This window comes from Rutidosis leptorrhynchoides, chromosome 3 (assembly GCF_046630445.1).
Source record: "Rutidosis leptorrhynchoides isolate AG116_Rl617_1_P2 chromosome 3, CSIRO_AGI_Rlap_v1, whole genome shotgun sequence".
Classification (NCBI taxonomy): Eukaryota; Viridiplantae; Streptophyta; class Magnoliopsida; order Asterales; family Asteraceae; genus Rutidosis; species Rutidosis leptorrhynchoides.
Window position 1 is genome coordinate 244,549,309 of NC_092335.1, and position 20,240 is coordinate 244,569,548.

The following is a 20,240-nucleotide window of genomic DNA, read 5'->3' on the forward strand; positions in this document are numbered from 1 at the left end:
CGACCAGAGATCAAGACCATGTAATAATAAATACAATGTTGTTTTTAAAATATCAAAATGAAACAGAAATCAATTGGTTGTTTTTTTTTAGAATTGCTTAAAACTGAGAGAAATTAAAAAAGAAATATACTGTAATATTTTTTTATGAAGAACACGATGAACAATTAATTCGATTTTAAAATCCAAGCAGTATTGGGTTATGATCTCTACATGAAAATGGTTTATAATCCTTTTTAGAAACTGTTTGAACCCTCAATTGATACAGAAATAACATATAACTTACGAATTCGAAAGAAGAAGAATCTGTTGACTTTTTCATATGATCTTTGACTTTAAAAATTTGGACTTGTTATGGAAAATTGGAACCTGCAACCTTGCAGTTAGTTTAAACGAAATCTTTCTAACAATACTTCATTAACAAATTTTGAAATCTATTTAAGAATCGATCAAATTGACGAATGAAGATGAAACAGGGACAGTCTACTGTTTTTCATAATATTTTCTATTTAATTCGATCAATCAAGGCATGTGATTGTAATGTATGGGTTATAGTTGACGATAACAGGTTATATGAACTAATTAACACTGAATGGAATCAATTATTCACAATAAAGGATGGTCGACAGACCATTGTTCAGAAAATGGATAAAAAAATAAAATGGAAGTCGATTGATAACCGAATTTGGATGTATCTGCTTGTATTCGATTCTTATTATAAGATTAGTGACAAGGAAACAACTCCATTACAGTTTGATGTGGATTGCAACCAATTACGTACCTTTTTCTTTTATATAGTTTATGTATTTAATTTTTAATAATTAATAATTACATTATTAATAATATTAATACTAATTAATAATTACATTATTTATTAATAATAAGATATATAATAATAATAGCTTGAAAATATATTGATAATCATATGTTGTTGTTAATAATAACCCAAATGATAATTTTGATAATAATAATAATAATAATAATAATAATAATAATAATAATAATAATAATAATAATAATAATAATAATAATAATAATAATAATAATAGATAATAATAAGAATAATAATAATAATTAAATTTCTATCTTTCTATATGTTATCTATATATTATGTAAGTATGTATATGTATATATCATATATAATTATACTAATTAATAATTAATAAAAATAATAATAATTGCAACTTTAGTCAAAAAGTGAAAGAAGAAGAAAACAAAGGCCATAAACAACAACGTGCAAATATCAAAATGCAATTCTGCCGACACTATCAACTGGATATAATATCGTGTCCATTGCTAAACAGTTAATACATAAAAGTGTTTCTAAAAAATAACTCAAAAATTTTTAGATTAAATATAATTAATTATTTCACTCCTTAACTAGTTGAAACCTAATAAAAAAGGTTCAAAAATTATTTATTTTCTGTTTCGATTTATATGTACAGAGTACTAATATTTAAACTTAAAAAGGTAAAAATACATTTAACAATCTAAAATCTCCTGAATCGATTTACAGTTCAACTTTTATTTTAATCCATCATAAACATGTACCATATCTATATTAAAACTAACAAAACATCAACCGAGTATTGCTGATTTTTATTAATTAAGTTCGAAATCAATTATTTTTAATATATTCTCTTTCTATATATAAAGAGTTTTAAATAGCAAGTTTTATTACACAAATGAATATATTAATTATATATGTTAAGTAATTAAATTTATTATAACAATATATATATATACAAGTAATATATATATATATATATATATATATATATATATATATAATAGTTTATTAATTTAATTCAAGTTATTATATATATACATGTACATATATTTACAAGCAATCGTTCGTGAATCGTCGGGAATAGTCATGGTCAAATGATTTCATGAAACAGTTCAAAATATTTTTCTAGACTCAACTTAACAGACTTTGCTTATCGTGTCGAAACCATATAAGATTCAAGTTTAAATTTGGTCCGAAATTCCCGGGTCATCACATGTGCCATCTTAGAGAATCTATCAACGACAACCATAACTGAATCCTTGTTACGTTGGGTTCGCGGCAAGCCCATTACAAAGTCAAGACTAACATCTTCCCACGGTTTCACCGGTACAGGCAAAGGAAGATATAACCCGACATTTGACCCCTGCAGTTTTGCTATGTGACAAACTCGACACCTAGTAACCATGCGATTAACGTCCAGCTCCATGTGCGGCCAGAAAAAATGCCCACGTATTAATGCCAATGTTTTATTTAGGCCGATGTGGCCTACTAATCCGCCATCATGGCTCTCAATGATAATAGCTTCCCGTAGGGAACCTCTCGGGATGCAAAGTGTCAACCCACAAAAAAGGAACCCATCATGCATAGAAAAATTCAAGTAAGTTCCCTGTGTACATTTAGCCCAAATTTGGTGAAAGTCAGGGTCATCTTTGTATAAAGATCTCCAAGTGTCAAATCCCTGTACTTTTGTTCGAACAGTGGAAAGTAGAAGGTGTCGTCTACTCAATGCGTCGACAACTTGATTTTGAGTTCCAGCCTTGTGCTTAATGACAAACGAGTAGGCTTGCAAAGTTTCAACCCACTTAGCATGTCGCGGACTTAGTTTGTGCTGTCCGTGGATATACTTCAGTGACTCGTGGTCTGAATACAACACAAACTCATATGGAAATAGATAGTGACGCCATGTCCTCAAGCATCGAACGATAGCATAGAATTCTCTATCATATGTAGAATACCGACGTCTAACTTCATTTAGCTTTTCACTAAAGTATGCAATCGGGCGACAATTTTGGCTTAACACGCCCCCGATTCCAACACCTGAGGCATCACACTCAACCTGGAAAACGTCATTAAAATTAGGTAGAGCAAGGACAGGAGCTTGAGTTACCTTAGATTTTGGGTCATTAAATGCATTAGTGGCTGCGTCTGTCCAAAGGAATTTGCCACCCTTCATACACTCGGTGACGGGTGCGATGATGATGCTGAAATTCTTGATGAAACGGAGATAGAAAGAAGCGAGGCCATGGAAGCTTCGAGTGTCATGAAGGTTCTTCGGAATGGGCCATTGTAAAATCGCATCTATCTTTACCGGGTCCATGCGAATATCACTTTCAGAAATAATGTAGCCAAAAAATGTTACCTCGTTGGTTAGGAAATGACACTTTTTTGAGTTGGCATAAAGTTTTTGTTCCCTGAGCACATAAAAAACTTTTCAAAGATGTTGCAGGTGCTCCTCCATTGTGACACTGTGGATGTGTATGTCGTCGAAATAAACGACCAAAAATTTACCGATAAAATCCTTGAAGACTTGATTCATTAAACGCATAAACGTGCTCGGTGCGTTCGACAAACCGAAAAGCATCACCATCCACTCATATAAGCCATCCCGAGTTTTAAACGCTGTTTTCCACTCATCACCGGGGAGCATTCGAATTTGATGATACCCGCTATTCAAATCTATTTTGGAAAAAACGGTGGAACCATAGAGTTGATCGAGCAAGTCATCAAAACGAGGGATTGGAAAGCGGTACTTGATGGTGATTTTATTAACTGCTCTACTATCTATACACATCCAAAAAGTACCACCTTCTTTAGGAACGAGCAATGCCGGGACTGCACACGGCGACATGCTTTCCCGTATAAGTCCCTTTTCTAATAACTCTGTCACCTGTCACCGAAGTTCTTGAAACTCGGCGGGGTTCATACGGTAGGCGGGTTTTTTAGGGATAGCCGAGCCCGGGATGAAATCAATACAATGCTGGATATCGCACATTAAAAGTAGGCCCGCAGGAATTTCGGTTGGCAGTACATTCGAAAATTCTTCTAACAACGCTTGCACTTCTATGGGTATGTCACTGACCTCTTCATTTGCTTCTTCAACAACCAAAGCAAAAATGATTGAAGTGGCGCGAGTAGCAGTGAGAAGCTCATTGTGATTCATGAAAAGGCTAGGATCATCAGGAGGTGTGTGTCGAGTATCAAGTGGCGCAAGTGTAATATTTACTCCATTTTTTTGAAACGTATATGTGTTTTTAAACCCATCATGTTTGGTGCGTCAATCGAACTGCCACGGGTGTCCCAACGAAACGTGGCATGCGTCCATAGGAATGACTTCACACCACACTTCATCGTTATACCTCTTCCCAATTGAAAATTGAACTAAACATCGCTGGTTAACTGTCACGTGATTACCTTTCCGCAACCAAGTCAATTTATAAGGTTCAGGATGTGCGACTGGTTTGAGCCCCAACTTATCGACCATTTCAGTAGAGACAACGTTTTCACAACTTCAGCCGTCGATTGTCATACTACAAACCTTCCCCTTGGTAGTAACTTTAGTGTGAAATATGTTATTCCGTAGCCAGGAGTGTTCGTCCACCTGACTGTTAACAGTAGCATTTAGTGCACGCCGTATGACCAACGATTCACCTTTGTCCGGATAGACAACTTCATCTTCAACACTTGGTTGGTTCATAAATGTAGTGACCCGAACTTTTCCATGTTTATATATATTAATTGAGATTGATATTTACATGATTAAATGTTTCCAACATGTTAAGCAATCAAACTAGTTAAGACTTGATTAATTGAAATATGTTTCATATAGACAATTGACCACCCAAGTTGACCGGTGATTCACGAACGTTAAAACTTGTAAAAACTATATGATGACATATATACGGATATATATATATAGTTAACATGATACTATGATAAGTAAACATATCATTAAGTATATTAACAATGAACTACATATGTAAAAACAAGACTACTAACTTAATGATTTTTAAACGAGACATATATGTAACGATTATCGTTGTAAAGACATTTAATGTATATATATATATATCATATTAAGAGATATTCATACATGATAATATCATGATAATATAATAATTTAAAATCTCATTTGATATTATAAACATTGGGTTAACAACATTTAACAAGATCGTTAACCTAAAGGTTTCAAAACAACACTTACATGTAACGACTAACGATGACTTAACGACTCAGTTAAAATGTATATACATGTAGTGTTTTAATATGTATTTATACACTTTTGAAAGACTTCAATACACTTATCAAAATACTTCTACTTAACAAAAATGCTTACAATTACATCCTCGTTCAGTTTCATCAACAATTCTACTCGTATGCACCCGTATTCGTACTCGTACAATACACAGCTTTTAGATGTATGTACTATTGGTATATACACTCCAATGATCAGCTCTTAGCAGCCCATGTGAGTCACCTAACACATGTGGGAACCATCATTTCGCAACTAGCATGAAATATCTCATAAAATTACAAAAATATGAGTAATCATTCATGACTTATTTACATGAAAACAAAATTACATATCCTTTATATCTAATCCATACACCAATGACCAAAAACACCTACAAACAGTTTCATTCTTCAATTTTCTTCATCTAATTGATCTCTCTCAAGTTCTATCTTCAAGTTCTAAGTGTTCTTCATAAATTCTACAAGTTCTAGTTACATAAAATCAAGAATACTTTCAAGTTTACTAGCTCACTTCCAATCTTGTAAGGTGATCATCCAACCTCAAGAAATCTTTGTTTCTTACAGTAGGTTATCATTCTAAAACAAGGTAATAATCATATTCAAACTTTGGTTCAATTTCTAAAACTATAACAATCTTATTTCAAGTGATGATCTTACTTGAACTTGTTTTCGTGTCATGATTCTGCTTCAGGAACTTCGAGCCATCCAAGGATCCGATGAAGCTAGATCTATTTTTCTCTTTTTTAGTAGGTTTATCCAAGGAACTTAAGGTAGTAATGATGTTCATAACATCATTCGATTCATACATATAAAGCTATCTTATTCGAAGGTTTAAACTTGTAATCACTAGAACATAGTTTAGTTAATTCTAAACTTATTCGCAAACAAAAGTTAATCCTTCTAACTTGACTTTTAAAATCAACTAAACACATGTTCTATATCTATATGATATTCTAACTTAATGATTTAAAACCTGGAAACACGAAAAACACCGTAAAACCGGATTTACGCCGTCGTAGTAACACCGCGGGCTGTTTTGGGTTAGTTAATTAAAAACTATGATAAACTTTGATTTAAAAGTTGTTATTCTGAGAAAATGATTTTTATTATGAACATGAAACTATATCCAAAAATTATGGTTAAACTCAAAGTGGAAGTATGTTTTCTAAAATGGTCATCTAGACGTCGTTCTTTCGACTGAAATGACTACCTTTACAAAAATGACTTGTAATTTATTTTTCCGACTATAAACCTATATTTTTCTGTTTAGATTCATAAAATAGAGTTCAATATGAAACCATAGCAATTTGATTCACTCAAAACGGATTTAAAATGAAGAAGTTATGGGTAAAACAAGATTGGATAATTTTTCTCATTTTAGCTACGTGAAAATTGGTAACAAATCTATTCCAACCATAACTTAATCAACTTGTATTGTATATTATGTAATCTTGAGATACCATAGACACGTATACAATGTTTCGACCTATCATGTCGATACATCTATATATATTTCGGAACAACCATAGACACTCTATATGTGAATGTTGGAGTTAGCTATACAGGGTTGAGGTTGATTCCAAAATATATATAGTTTGAGTTGTGATCAATACTGAGATACATATACACTGGGTCGTGGATTGATTCAAGATAATATTTATCGATTTATTTCTGTACATCTAACTGTGGACAACTAGTTGTAGGTTACTAACGAGGACAGCTGACTTAATAAACTTAAAACATCAAAATATATTAAAAGTGTTGTAAATATATTTTTAACATACTTAGATATATATGTATATATTGTTATAGGTTCGTGAATCAACCAGTGATCAAGTCTTACTTCCCGACGAAGTAAAAATCTGTGAAAGTGAGCTATAGTCCCACTTTTAAAATCTAATATTTTTGGGATGAGAATACATGCAGGTTTTATAAATGATTTACAAAATAGACACAAGTACGTGAAACTACATTCTATGGTTGAATTATCGAAATCGAATATGCCCCTTTTTATTAAGTCTGGTAATCTAAGAATTAGGGAACAGACACCCTAATTGACGCGAATTCTAAAGATAGATCTATTGGGCCTAACAAACCCCATCCAAAGTACCGGATGCTTTAGTACTTCGAAATTTATATCATGTCCGAAGGAGGATCCCGGAATGATGGGGATATTCTTATATATGCATCTTGTTAATGTCGGTTACCAGGTGTTCACCATATGAATGATTTTTATCTCTATGCATGGGATGTGTATTGAAATATGAAATCTTGTGGTCTATTATTATGATTTGATATATATATGTTAAACCTATAACTCACCAACGTTTTTGTTGACGTTTTAAGCATGTTTATTCTCAGGTGATTATTAAGAGCTTCCGCTGTCGCATACTTAAATAAGGATGAGATTTGGAGTCCATGCTTGTATGATATTGTGTAAAAACTGCATTCAAGAAACTTATTTTGTTGTGACATATTTGTATTGTAAACCATTATGTAATGCTCGTGTGTAAACAGGATCTTTTAGATGCATTAGTGTGTCTTATCGAGTTTGTTAGGATGCATTAGTGAGTCTGGACTTCGACCGTGTTTACTTGAAAAATGATTGTTTAACAAATTTTGTTGGAAACTATATATTTTTAACATGTGAATATTATGTGATATATTAATCTCTTAACGCGTTTGATATTATGTGATAGATGTCTACCTCTAGAACAAGTCCCATTGACTCACCTAATAATAATGAAGAGTCAAATGTAAATTGGAATGATTCGTGGACTGATTCACAAGTTCCCGAAGAGGAACCGGAAGAAGAGTCGGAACCGGAAGAAGAATCGGAACCGGAAGAAGAATCGGAACCGGATGAAGAAATAGAACCGGTGGGGGAAATAATAAAACGGTTAAGTAAAAGAAAATCCTCAACCAACCGACTAAGGTTAATTATGGTCAATGGTGTTTCAGCCAAGGAAGCAAAATATTGGGAGGATTACCAATTCTCCGATGAATCGGATTCCGACGAGAATTCCGATGATGTTATAGAAATTACCCCAACTGAATTTAAAAAGGCAAAAGAAAATAATAAGGGAAAGGGCATAAAAATAGAGAAATCTAATTCCAACCCCGATGAACTTTATATGTATCGCCAACCCCCGAAGTCCTTAAGTTGTAACAATGACCCGGGAACCTCTAAACCACCAGGTTTTTCTAAACCAATGTAGAAAACGACGGCTCGTATTAGGGGAACATCATATATCCCTAGAAACTTGGCAAAACGAACCAAAACCGAAGAAGAAGAAACAAGCGAGTCGGAATAAGATAGTTGTATTCATGTGGTGTAATATATGTAATATAGTGTGCTTATGCTTTATGATATATGTAAAAATTGCTTGTATTAATAAGTATTTTTTTTTATGAATCTAACTCTTGTCTATTTTACAGTATAAAAACACAAAATGGATAGACAACCCAATATTTTAAGAGACCTACCAGGAGACATGATTGATGAAATCTTGTCTAGAGTCGGTCAGAATTCTTCGGCACAACTATTTAAGGCGAGATCAGTTTGTAAGACATTCGAAGAACGTTCCAAGAATGCCTTGGTTTATAAAAGGCTTTCGTTCGAAAGATGGGGGATATCACATTGGGAAATCCATAAGTTACGATGTGTTTACTTTGACGCATATATTGCGGGGAACCCAAATACTATTTTACGCAATGGGTTAAGAAATTATTTTGACTCAATATATCCGAATATTGGACTTCGTGATTTAGAAAAAGCGGCTAACTTGCAACATAAAGAAGCATGTTATGCTTACGGATTAGTAATGTTCGCTTCTCACCAAAGTGAGAACAAGAACATCGGGCTACAACTATTAAACAAAACGTTCCCCCAAGTGACGAAGTCGGAAATTGGGGTAAGAAATGAGGTTTTTAGATTGTTACGGGACTGTTGGACATTACGTAACCCTCGTCCCTTTGATGACGTTACAACACGCTGTCTTATCAACGGCCATAACGGTTATGTTCCAAAAGACCAAGGATGGGAAGTAATCCTAGTAAAACCAGAATGCATGACTTGTTTCTGGACGTATGAATTACGTGTCTTTATTGCCTTTGCTGAACAACTTGTGTACTAGCTAGAATTATCTTCACAACCATCTTGTATCAAATTTATTGTGTGCTATATTTCATTCTATATGTAAAATAAGCGGTATTGTAAGTTTGTAAAATATTGTGTAAAAGTTTGAACGCGAAATATTATTATAATCAGTTTTTCATTTAGAATTGTAGTAGTTGAATTGTATATTAGCTACTAAGTATGAACTTAACGGGTAGGTACTACCCGAATTTAAACTTATAAAACGCTAATATGAAGAAAAAGCTTTTATAAATGAGTTCATATTATGCTACGAAATACTATTAACTACTCTTAATATTCTGTATGATTAACTTGTTCCATTTGACTATTTTGAAGGAAACGGCACCGACTACTCGACACACCGTGAATATGAATGAAGAGGAATTCCGTACTTTTCTAGCTTCAAACATAGCCGCAGTACAGGCTGTGCTACATACCAACAATAACCTTGGATCTAGCAGTACAGGAAATCGTGTAGGATGCACCTACAAAGAATTCACTACCTGCAAACCTTTAGAATTTGATGAAACCGAAGGACCGATCGGATTGAAACGGTGGACCGAGAAGGTCGAATCGGTGTTTGCCATAAGTAAGTGTACTGAAGAGGACAAAGTGAATTACGCTACGCATACCTTCACAGGTTCTGCGTTAACATGGTGGAATACCTATCTAGAGCAAGTGGGACAAGATGATGCTTACGCACTACCGTGGTCAGCATTCAAGCACTTGATGAATGAGAAGTACCGTCCCAGAACCGAGGTCAATAAGCTCAAGACAGAACTTAGAGGGTTACGAACCCAAGGATTTGATATTACCACGTACGAAAGACGATTCACAGAATTGTGCCTATTGTGTCCGGGAGCATTCGAAGATGAGGAAGAGAAGATCGACGCGTTTGTGAAAGGATTACCGGAAAAATCCAAGAAGATATAAGTTCACACGAGCCCGCCTCCATACAACAGGCATGTAGAATGGCTCACAAACTAGTGAACCAGATTGAAGAAAGAATTAAAGAACAGACTGCTGAAGAGGCCAATGTGAAGCAAGTCAAAAGAAAGTGGGAGGAAAACGGTGATAAGAATCACCAATACAACAACAACAACAAATACAACAATAATCGCAACAATTATCCCAACAATCGCAACATCAATCGCAACTACAACAAACGGCCCAACAACAACAACAACAACAACAACAACAGCAACTACAACAATCATCCCAACAACAATAATAACCGCAACAACAAAAACAATCAGAAGCAGCTATGCCAAAGGTGTGAAAAGTATCACTCGGGGTTCTGCACCAAATTTTGCAACAAGTGTAAAAGAAATGGTCATAGCGCGGTGAAGTGTGAGGTCTACGGACCAGGGGTTAATAGAACTAAAGGAACAAATGGTGTCGGAACGAGTAATGGCGGAGCAAGTAGTGTCGGAGCAAGTTATGCCAATGTAGTTTGTTATAAATGTGGAAAACCCGGGCCACATTATTAGAAATTGCCCGAACTAGGAGAACACGAATGGACAAGGCCGCGGAAGAGTTTTCAATATTAATGCGGCAGAGGCACAGGAAGACCCAGAGCTTGTTGCGGGTACATTTCTTATTGACAATAAATCTGCTTACGTTTTATTTGATTCGGGTGCGGATAGAAGCTATATGAGTAGAGATTTTTGTGCTAAATTAAGTTGTCCATTGACGCCTTTGGATAGTAAATTTTTACTCGAATTAGCAAATGGTAAATTAATTTCAGCAGATAATATATGTCGGAATCGAGAAATTAAACTGGTTAGCGAAACATTTAAGATTGATTTGATACCAGTAGAGTTAGGGAGTTTTGATATGATAATCGGTATGGACTGGTTGAAAGAAGTGAAAGCAGAGATCGTTTGTTACAAAAATGCAATTCGCATTATACGAGAAAAAGGAAAACCCTTAATGGTGTACGGAGAAGAGGGCAACATGAAGCTACATCTTATTAGTAATTTGAAGGCACAAAAACTAATAAGAAAAGGTTGCTATGCTGTTCTAGCACACGTCAAGAAAGTACAAACTGAAGAAAAGAGCATCAGTGATGTTCCCATTGCAAAAGAATTTCCCGATGTATTTCCGAAAGAATTACTGGGATTACCCCCACATCGATCCGTTGAATTTCAAATAGATCTTGTACCAGGAGCTGCACCAATAGCTCGTGCTCCTTACTAACTCGCACCCAGCGAGATGAAAGAACTGCAAAGCCAATTACAAGAACTTTTAGAGCGTGGTTTCATTCAACCAAGCACATCACCTTGGGGAGCTCCTGTTTTGTTTGTCAAGAAGAAAGATGGTACATTCAGGTTGTGTATCGACTACCGAGAGTTGAACAAACTTACCATCAAGAACCGCTACCCACTACCAAGAATCGACGACTTATTTGATCAACTACAAGGCTCGTCTGTTTATTCAAAGATTGACTTACGTTTCGGGTATCATCAAATGCGAGTGAAAGAAGATGATATTCCAAAGACTGCTTTCAGAACACGTTACGGTCATTACGAGTTTATGGTCATGCCGTTTGGTTTAACTAATGCACCAGTTGTGTTCATGGACCTTATGAACCGAGTGTGTGGACCATACCTTGACAAGTTTGTCATTGTTTTCATTAATGACATACTTATTTACTCAAAGAATGACCAAGAACACGGTGAACATTTGAGAAAGGTGTTAGAAGTATTGAGGAAGGAAGAATTGTACGCTAAGTTTTCAAAGTGTGCATTTTGGTTGGAAGAAGTTAAATTACTCGGTCACATAGTGAACAAAGAAGGTATTAAGGTGGATCCGGCAAAGATAGAAACTGTTGAAAAGTGGGAAACCCCAAAAACTCCGAAACACATACGCCAGTTTTTAGGACTAGCTGGTTACTACAGAAGGTTCATCCAAGACTTTTCCAGAATAGCAAAACCCTTGACTGCATTAACGCATAAAGGGAAGAAATTTGAATGGAATGATGAACAAGAGAAAGCGTTTCAGTTATTGAAGAAAAAGCTAACTACGGCACCTATATTGTCATTGCCTGAAGGGAATGATGATTTTGTGATTTATTGTGACGCATCAAAGCAAGGTCTCGGTTGTGTATTAATGCAACGAATGAAGGTGATTGCTTATGCGTCTAGACAATTGAAGATTCACGAACAAAATTATACGACGCATGATTTGGAATTAGGCGCGGTTGTTTTTGCATTAAAGACTTGGAGGCACTACTTATATGGGGTCAAAAGTATTATATATACCGACCACAAAAGTCTTCAACACATATTTAATCAGAAACAACGGAATATGAGGCAGCGTAGGTGAAAGGACCCGTTCATATACATTATAAACGATTCACAATAGTTGATTACATTGCGAGGTATTTGACCTCTATATGATACATTTTACAAACATTGCATTCGTTTTTAAAAGACAATCTTTCTTTACATCAAAAAATTGACAGGCATGCATACCATTTCATAATATCCACTATCCAACTATAAATTGATTTAATAATAATCTTTGATGAACTCAATGATTCGAATGCAACGTTCTTCGAAATATGCTATGAAAGACTCCAAGTAATATCTTTAAAATGAGCAAATGCACAGCGGAAGATTTCTTTAACACCTGAGAATAAACATGCTTTAAAGTGTCAACCAAAAGGTTGGTGAGTTCATTAGTTTATCATAATCATTTATTTCCATCATTTTAATAGACCACAAGAATTTCATTTCCAGTTCTCACAAATATACGTCCCATGCATAGAGACAAAAAATAATCATTCATATGGTGAACACCTGGTAACCGACATTAACTAGATACATATAAGAATATCCCCTATCATTCCGGGATCCTCCTTCGGACATGATATAATTTCGAAGTACTAAAGCATCCGGTACTTTGGATGGGGTTTGTTAGGCCCAATAGATCTATCTTTAGGATTCGCGTCAATTAGGGTGTCTGTTCCCTAATTCTTAGATTACCAGACTTTAATAAAAAGGGGCATATTCGATTTCGATAATTCAACCATAGAATGTAGTTTCAATTACTTGTGTCTATTTTGTCAAACATTTATAAAAGCGCATGTATTCTCAGTCCCAAAAATATAAAGGTTAAAAGGTAAATGAAACTCACGCATATAAATATTGTAAAACAGTTAATAAAGCATTTGCATGTATTCTCAGCCCCAAAATGTATATAAAAAGGGAATAATGAAACTCACCATACTGTATTTCGTAGTAAAAATACATATAACGTCATTGAACAAGTGCAAGGTTGGCCTCGGATTCACGAACCTAAATTAATTATATATATTTATGTGTTGGTCAATATTTGTCTAACAAATTTGGTCAAGTCATAGTGTACCACAATCCTAATGCTCGAGACTAATACGCAAAAGTCAACAAAAGTAAATTTGACTCAAAATAATTTCCAAAAATCTATACATGATTAATATATAGTTTAAATGTCGTCGTTTTATATTTTTAAATATTTTTAAAAGATTTATTAGAGTAAATAATATAATTTATTTATTAATAAATAAAATTTTATATTATATTTATATAATAAAATATACTTTTATATATATTAAGTAATAAAATTTATAGGGTTCATTTAATATTATAAAGATAATATGATAAGTATTATTAAAGTAAGTTATTACACGTAGTAAAATATGTTTGTATCAAATATTTATTTGATAAAATAATATCTATAATGATAGTAAGTAAAAGTTGTATTATTTTGTAATAATAATTATTATTATAAAAATATCAATATTTAGAATTACTAAGATGACATTATGATAAAACGATAATTCTAATTATGATAACTTTAATATTTACGATAATTTTTAATATTATCTTTAAAATAATAATTCTATTTAAAATAATAATAATAATAATAATGATATTTTATAGTAACAATGACATTTCTATTAAAATGATAATTTTTGTTAAAATGATAGTTTTAATACTAACGATAATTTTAATAATAATAGTAATGATAAAAATAATAAGAATAATAATTTTATCTAAATCAGTATCTTATAATATTTTAATTTCATCATGATACTCTTACCCATTATTTCCTAATCGTTTCGTTTAATAGCTTTTAATCGTCTTTTATATCGTGTTGGTAATAATGATAATAATAGTAATCAAAATAATTAGGTGTTACAAATATTTGTTTTAATTACACTAATATTAATAATGATAGTTACTATAACATTATTAACGATAATACTAATAATTATCTTAATGATAATATAGTAATAATAATAATAATAATAATAATAATAATAACAATAACAATAACCATTTTTAAATAATGATATATATATTAATAATGATAAAAATAATAATAATACCAATAATAATAATAATAATAATAATAATAATAATAATAATAATAATAATAATAATAATAATAATAGGATAATAATAATAATACTAATTATAACTTTAATGATAATAACGATAGTAATAATAAAAAAAAATAACATTTTTTAATGATAAATCCTTTTATTGATAAAGATAATAATAATAATAATAATAATAAGATAAAACTAGAACGACGATAATAATAATCATTTTTAATAATAATACAAAAATTCGATGGACTATAACTTCAAATCCGTTCATCGAAATCATTCGATATCTAAATGAAAAGTTCTTAATTTTTCACTAGATTTCCAACGACATGCATATCTTATACCTTATCTCAGTCGCATATATAACTAATTCAGGATTCAACATAACCTAACTAAAGGCAATATCAAAAGTACAAACATGCATAATCCTATATACTCGAGCACTAGTCAGGGATACACTATTAGTATGTAAAAGTTAAATTATGAGTACTCACGTATCAATATTGAGATTCAATATTGCAGGAAAGGTACGTAGACGCAACGGAGATGATAAACACTATATTGACCTCACGAGCATACCCATGAACCATACCCAATCACCTCCATAGCTATAACCCATAATTTCCTTAATCCAATCCCACTTGAAAAACAATTTCGAAATCACTCGGACAGCACTCTGACGTAATATTTTATGTATACTAATAATATCTTGAAATAATACGGAGTAAATATATATATGTAAATCGATTGAGAGAGTTTAGAGTTTAGAGAAAAATATTTTTAAGTTTCTATGAAATAATGAAACCTATTGAATTCTATTTATAATAGATTTTTGAATTATTAAAGTGAATTATTAAAGTATGAATTATTAAAGTAAATTATTAAAGTATGAATTATTAAAGTAAATTATTAAAGTATGAATTATTAAAGTGAATTATTAAAGTATGAATTATTAAAGTATGAATTATTAAAGTGAATTATTAAAGTTAAATTAAAGTAAAAATAAAGTAAAGGTAAAGTTTAAGTATAGTAAAAGTATAAAACTATGTACGTATAATACGCGTATAAATATATATAATATTAATTTAAATCGTTATATATATTTAATAAAATAAAATATAAATATCATTATCTTTATCATACTGGTTAAGTAATGAGTTGTCAAAAGTGGTTCTAGATATTTATAAAAGTTATATACGTTTTAATAATAAAGTTCTTTTTAAACTGAAAACGTTTTTGTACGTTTGAAACTAAATCAAATAAATATAATAATTTTGTTTTCCAAAACCAAATATATTTTTAAGAATCATTTTGTTTAAAGGTTAAAATAATGGAAATCGTTATATATCATAAAATGTTTTATAAAAGTAGAATCATATATATTCATAATAGGTTTCAAGTTTTTAAATTACAGTTTGTTGGTGAAGCATGAGATAAAGTTCAAAGGTTAAATAAACGTATGAAATCATCTTAATGAAAAATGTCGAGTTACTTAACTTGTCGATATCCAACATCTAAGTTATTTACACTTCACGTTCTTACTTATAAATCACTTTACCATTTTCCGAATGTTGTCAAAAAGAATAGATTTCTTAAATCACAGTGGACCTCATAACATAGACCCGTAATGATATCATAATGTATCTGATAAATCAATCATTTGATATTATCTTCTAATTCCATCGATAAACATATTGAAACAAATACGTTCATGTAAAGTATTATACGTTTAATACTTTATTAATATTCTCAAGTTATAATATATATATATATATACATATATATATATACATATTTATTTATATATAACGGTTCGTGAATCGTCGGAATTTGGTCGAGGTTATAATGAATGTATGAACACAATTTAAAATTCTTGAGATTTAACTTACCAAACTTTGCTTATCGTGTCGGAATAATATAAAGATAAAGTTTAAATTTGGTTGGAAATTTCCGGGTTGTCACAGTACCTACCCGTTAAAGAAATTTCATCTCGAAATTTGAGTGGAAAGGTCGTGAATGATAATAAGTATGTTTTCATGATGCATACAGGCTGAAAATTAGAGTTTTATCATCAGCGAATAATTTGGATAAACAATCCATTTATATGAAGAGTACGAATGAAGCTAACATAGAAGAGTGAAATGAGTAAGTGTAGATTCATCTTATCATTTGACGTAGATATGATTGATTTCTAGATTTCAAGGGATTTGAAGAAAATCTTTGTAATAAGATTTGTCTCCGATAACAAAAGGAATTAGGATCCGCTTTTAATGCGATCGTCCATTTTAATTGTTCTGTCGGAGATTTTCTTATAAATTCACCTCCTTCGTTTTCTTACAACTCACACCTTCTGTTGATGCATTTTATGCAAGTCCCTGGACATCTACCCACGTCCATTGCAGGTACAACAGTTTACAGGCCACCATGATCGTTCGTTATTATCCTATCCGTATTTGTATGTGGTTACAGCAACTGCAGAAACGAGATTTAGATGTTTGTCTATGTTAGAATTAGTCAGACGTCCGAGTGAAGCCTCATTCGTACAGCTGACAGGCTCATACGCACGGTTGATGCTGAGCTAAGTCACAATTACAACCAAAATGAGAAGACACGAGTGAGTGATCACCCGTACGGCTGATGAAGCCAACTCGTATGTGTGATGGATGAATCGTACGGGTGAGTCAATAGTAGGGGTATATAAAGTTTTATGTTCTTCATTTTAGGTTAAGCCTCTCATTTGTTACACACACTCAGATATGGTGAGCTCCTCCGATTCTCTCTCAACCCAAATCACCCAGGTGGTGAATAATAGCTCTAGGTGTTGATCTAATCACACTTGATTTAGTTGTGGTATGACTAAATTAATCCCAAAAAGCTTAACCTATTCGCTAGAGGGTTTGATTTACTTATTCTGTCATTGTGTGAGTTAAATCTGTTGATTTCTAAGTTCCTAGTCATGTTTCATCACCTTCTATTCTTTCCCCCTCAACTCATATTTTAAAGTATTCATCAATATGCTCCATCCAGTTCTGATTCTCGATATACTTATAACTTTCATATCGGTCATTCTTCTTTTTCATCTACCGCCGGAAGAATTTATTTACTTCTACTATACTCTTGGGTTTATAGTGTTTCTAGTTCTCCCGTGTCTTTATATTGCTATATGCATCGATATATATGATTTATAATTTTTTTGGTTTGTCGTTGGGCTTTATATCTTCCCTTATATTTCAAAGTCTCTATTTCTATCTTCTATAATCATTGGCATCCATAGTTAATGCTCTCTTTTATTTGCTGCAATTTATACCCCAATTTCTATTTCGGAGTTTTGTCCTTTCGTTTCTTCTTCTTGCGATTAAGCACCGCTTGTAATGGTCCAGAATTCACAGATATGAATTTCAGAATGAACATTGTTAATGTTCTTGGAAGGAAATTGTGATGGCACGATCTTGACTTGTCAAATTACTAGAATACCTTGGAAAAGGCCGAATCATCAAGAAATATTTTCTTGATATTTTAGAGGTTAAATAGAATAAAAGAGTCGTATAACATGGCACATGGTGATGTTATGATCTGTGAATCATCACGTTCCATTTAGAAACTCAGCATGAATTACTGTAATATAATCACGTTGATCAAGTGTCATTATATTATACTAACTCATGCTTCAGTTTCCAACACTACTTCAAAAACATTCATATTTTAAACTTAAAGGTTTACAGAGTATAGGAACTAAACAGTTTCCTTTTTGATGTAATACAGATAGCGTAAAGAGATAAATGATTCCAGATAAGAATAGTTATGGAAATATCTTCAGAAATATGGAGGATATTTATAATGAAAGATACGATGATATCTTAAAATTTCTAATATCAGAGAATGATGAAGAATATTGTCTGTAAGGGTTTAGTATCAGGAGCAAGGTATTTGTTAATGACTTCAGCAGACACTGAATCATTTGGATTCTTTGAAGGCAGGTTCAGTCTTTGTGATTTGTCCACAGCCTCCTTCATACTTTGCTCAATCCATTTTTCAGTTCCAAAACTTCTCTATTTCTGAGCTTTGTTAATACACTAATCTTTATCATCAAACTTTTTACTGCTAAGGTCGTTTACAGTTTTTGTTGCTTCATCAGCATTTCGAGAACTAGTTCGCGGTTCAGAGTGTTTTTCAGAAACTTCACATTCGAAGTATGTAAGCCTTGGAAATAGACGTTATGTATAACTGTTGGCGTCAACATGCTGTGAGATTTCAAAATACTGATTGCTAATTCTTAATGATTCGTATGGCAATTCTCGTTACAAGAGGCAGATGAGTAAATGATGAGGTTTCGATAAATATAAAGATTCTTCGGAATGCCCAAGATCAGTGAAGTTGTTGGTAAGTTTATTGCTAATGTGGTGGAATATGAAAGGTTCTCCGGTAACAAAAGGGTAATCACATATATCAAAATTATGATAAGGCTACTCCGAATGAAAAAATCGAAGTTGTCTTGCTGGAGCTGTGATATAATTTGCTACTTTGCAAAGGAATTGCAAGGTTATTTTTGCTAATAAATGCCAAAAGATCTGACACAGATATGTGTTGAATTATGACTTTGGTTTCGAGAGCTTTTTAAGTACATAACTGTGGGTAATATGTGGTTGGATCATCATCTCGATTGCTCATTATTTGAAGTGTCTTCAGAGATTTTCGAAGGGTTTGAACACAGATTGTAATCGTTTGTATACATTTGATGTTCTAACACACTTTTGAAGTCAAAGTATAGCTTTGAAAGATGTAGGAATCTAAAAGTGATGGTACCGGTTATATCTCGAATTGAATTCTGAGATTTTAAAAGCAGAATATGTAATTGGATTTGAATGAGTATGATTGTTTTGATTTCTATGAAAGAATGTATATTATTGTGAAAGTAGGAAGCATAATTGATAATTTGCTTAATCTGATTCGAAGAATGTAACATATTAATTGTGAATTTATATATATCTCTCGGGTATTACCTACCCGTTAAAAAAAATTTCACAATTAATATTTTGTACATAAGAATTTTATTACAGTCTTTATGAAAATATATATGTATATATTCTCCTCAGATGTAACATAGATTTTAATGAGTTAATACTAAATTAAACTCATTCAATTTACGGTTGGAACTAGAATTGAATAATTCCTTGAAGGCTTTAGAGGTTACATAAGTATTTCTTCAATAATATTGAAATTATGAATCAATACTTCGTTATTTGTTGAGATGTGATGTTGGTTTTCGTTAAATTCTTGTGAACTTCGCAAAGTACGAATGATGTTATCTGAAAAGTTTCGGTTACATCAATGATGAAGTGTAAAATCAAATATATACTTGATTTATTAGGAATTGGAATTTGTTGAATTGAGACAGAGATTGTAGTTAACGATGGTTAAGTCGCGGGCGAGGGACGTACATTATTACATATTTGTAATATGAATTAACCGAGTAGTTAAGATTCACACACAATAGCTTAGCACGGAAAGATTTATTTTTTATTTCAATATATATATATATATATATATATATATATATATATATATATATATATATATATATATATATATATATATATATATATATATATAATATATATAATATCTTCAGAGGGAATGAGTTAATTCTTCATAACTTGTTGATACAATATACACGTTATTGATTCGTA

The 20,240-nt window shown here is 32.1% G+C and overlaps 1 protein-coding gene across 1 annotated transcript in view; it reads right to left on the reverse strand.

The window, feature by feature from the left end:
- Positions 1 to 1,479: 1,479 nt before the first annotated feature.
- LOC139900918 (uncharacterized) overlaps positions 1,480 to 20,240 on the reverse strand; it is a 29,984-nt gene continuing 11,223 nt past the window's right edge. Inside the window, exons 3-5 of the mRNA XM_071883666.1 lie at positions 3,682 to 4,009; positions 2,001 to 3,198; positions 1,480 to 1,497 (exon numbers count right to left, since the gene is read on the reverse strand). Of these exons, the coding sequence (XP_071739767.1) occupies positions 1,480 to 1,497; positions 2,001 to 3,198; positions 3,682 to 4,009 (1,544 nt within the window). The remainder of the gene's footprint in view (positions 1,498 to 2,000; positions 3,199 to 3,681; positions 4,010 to 20,240) is intronic.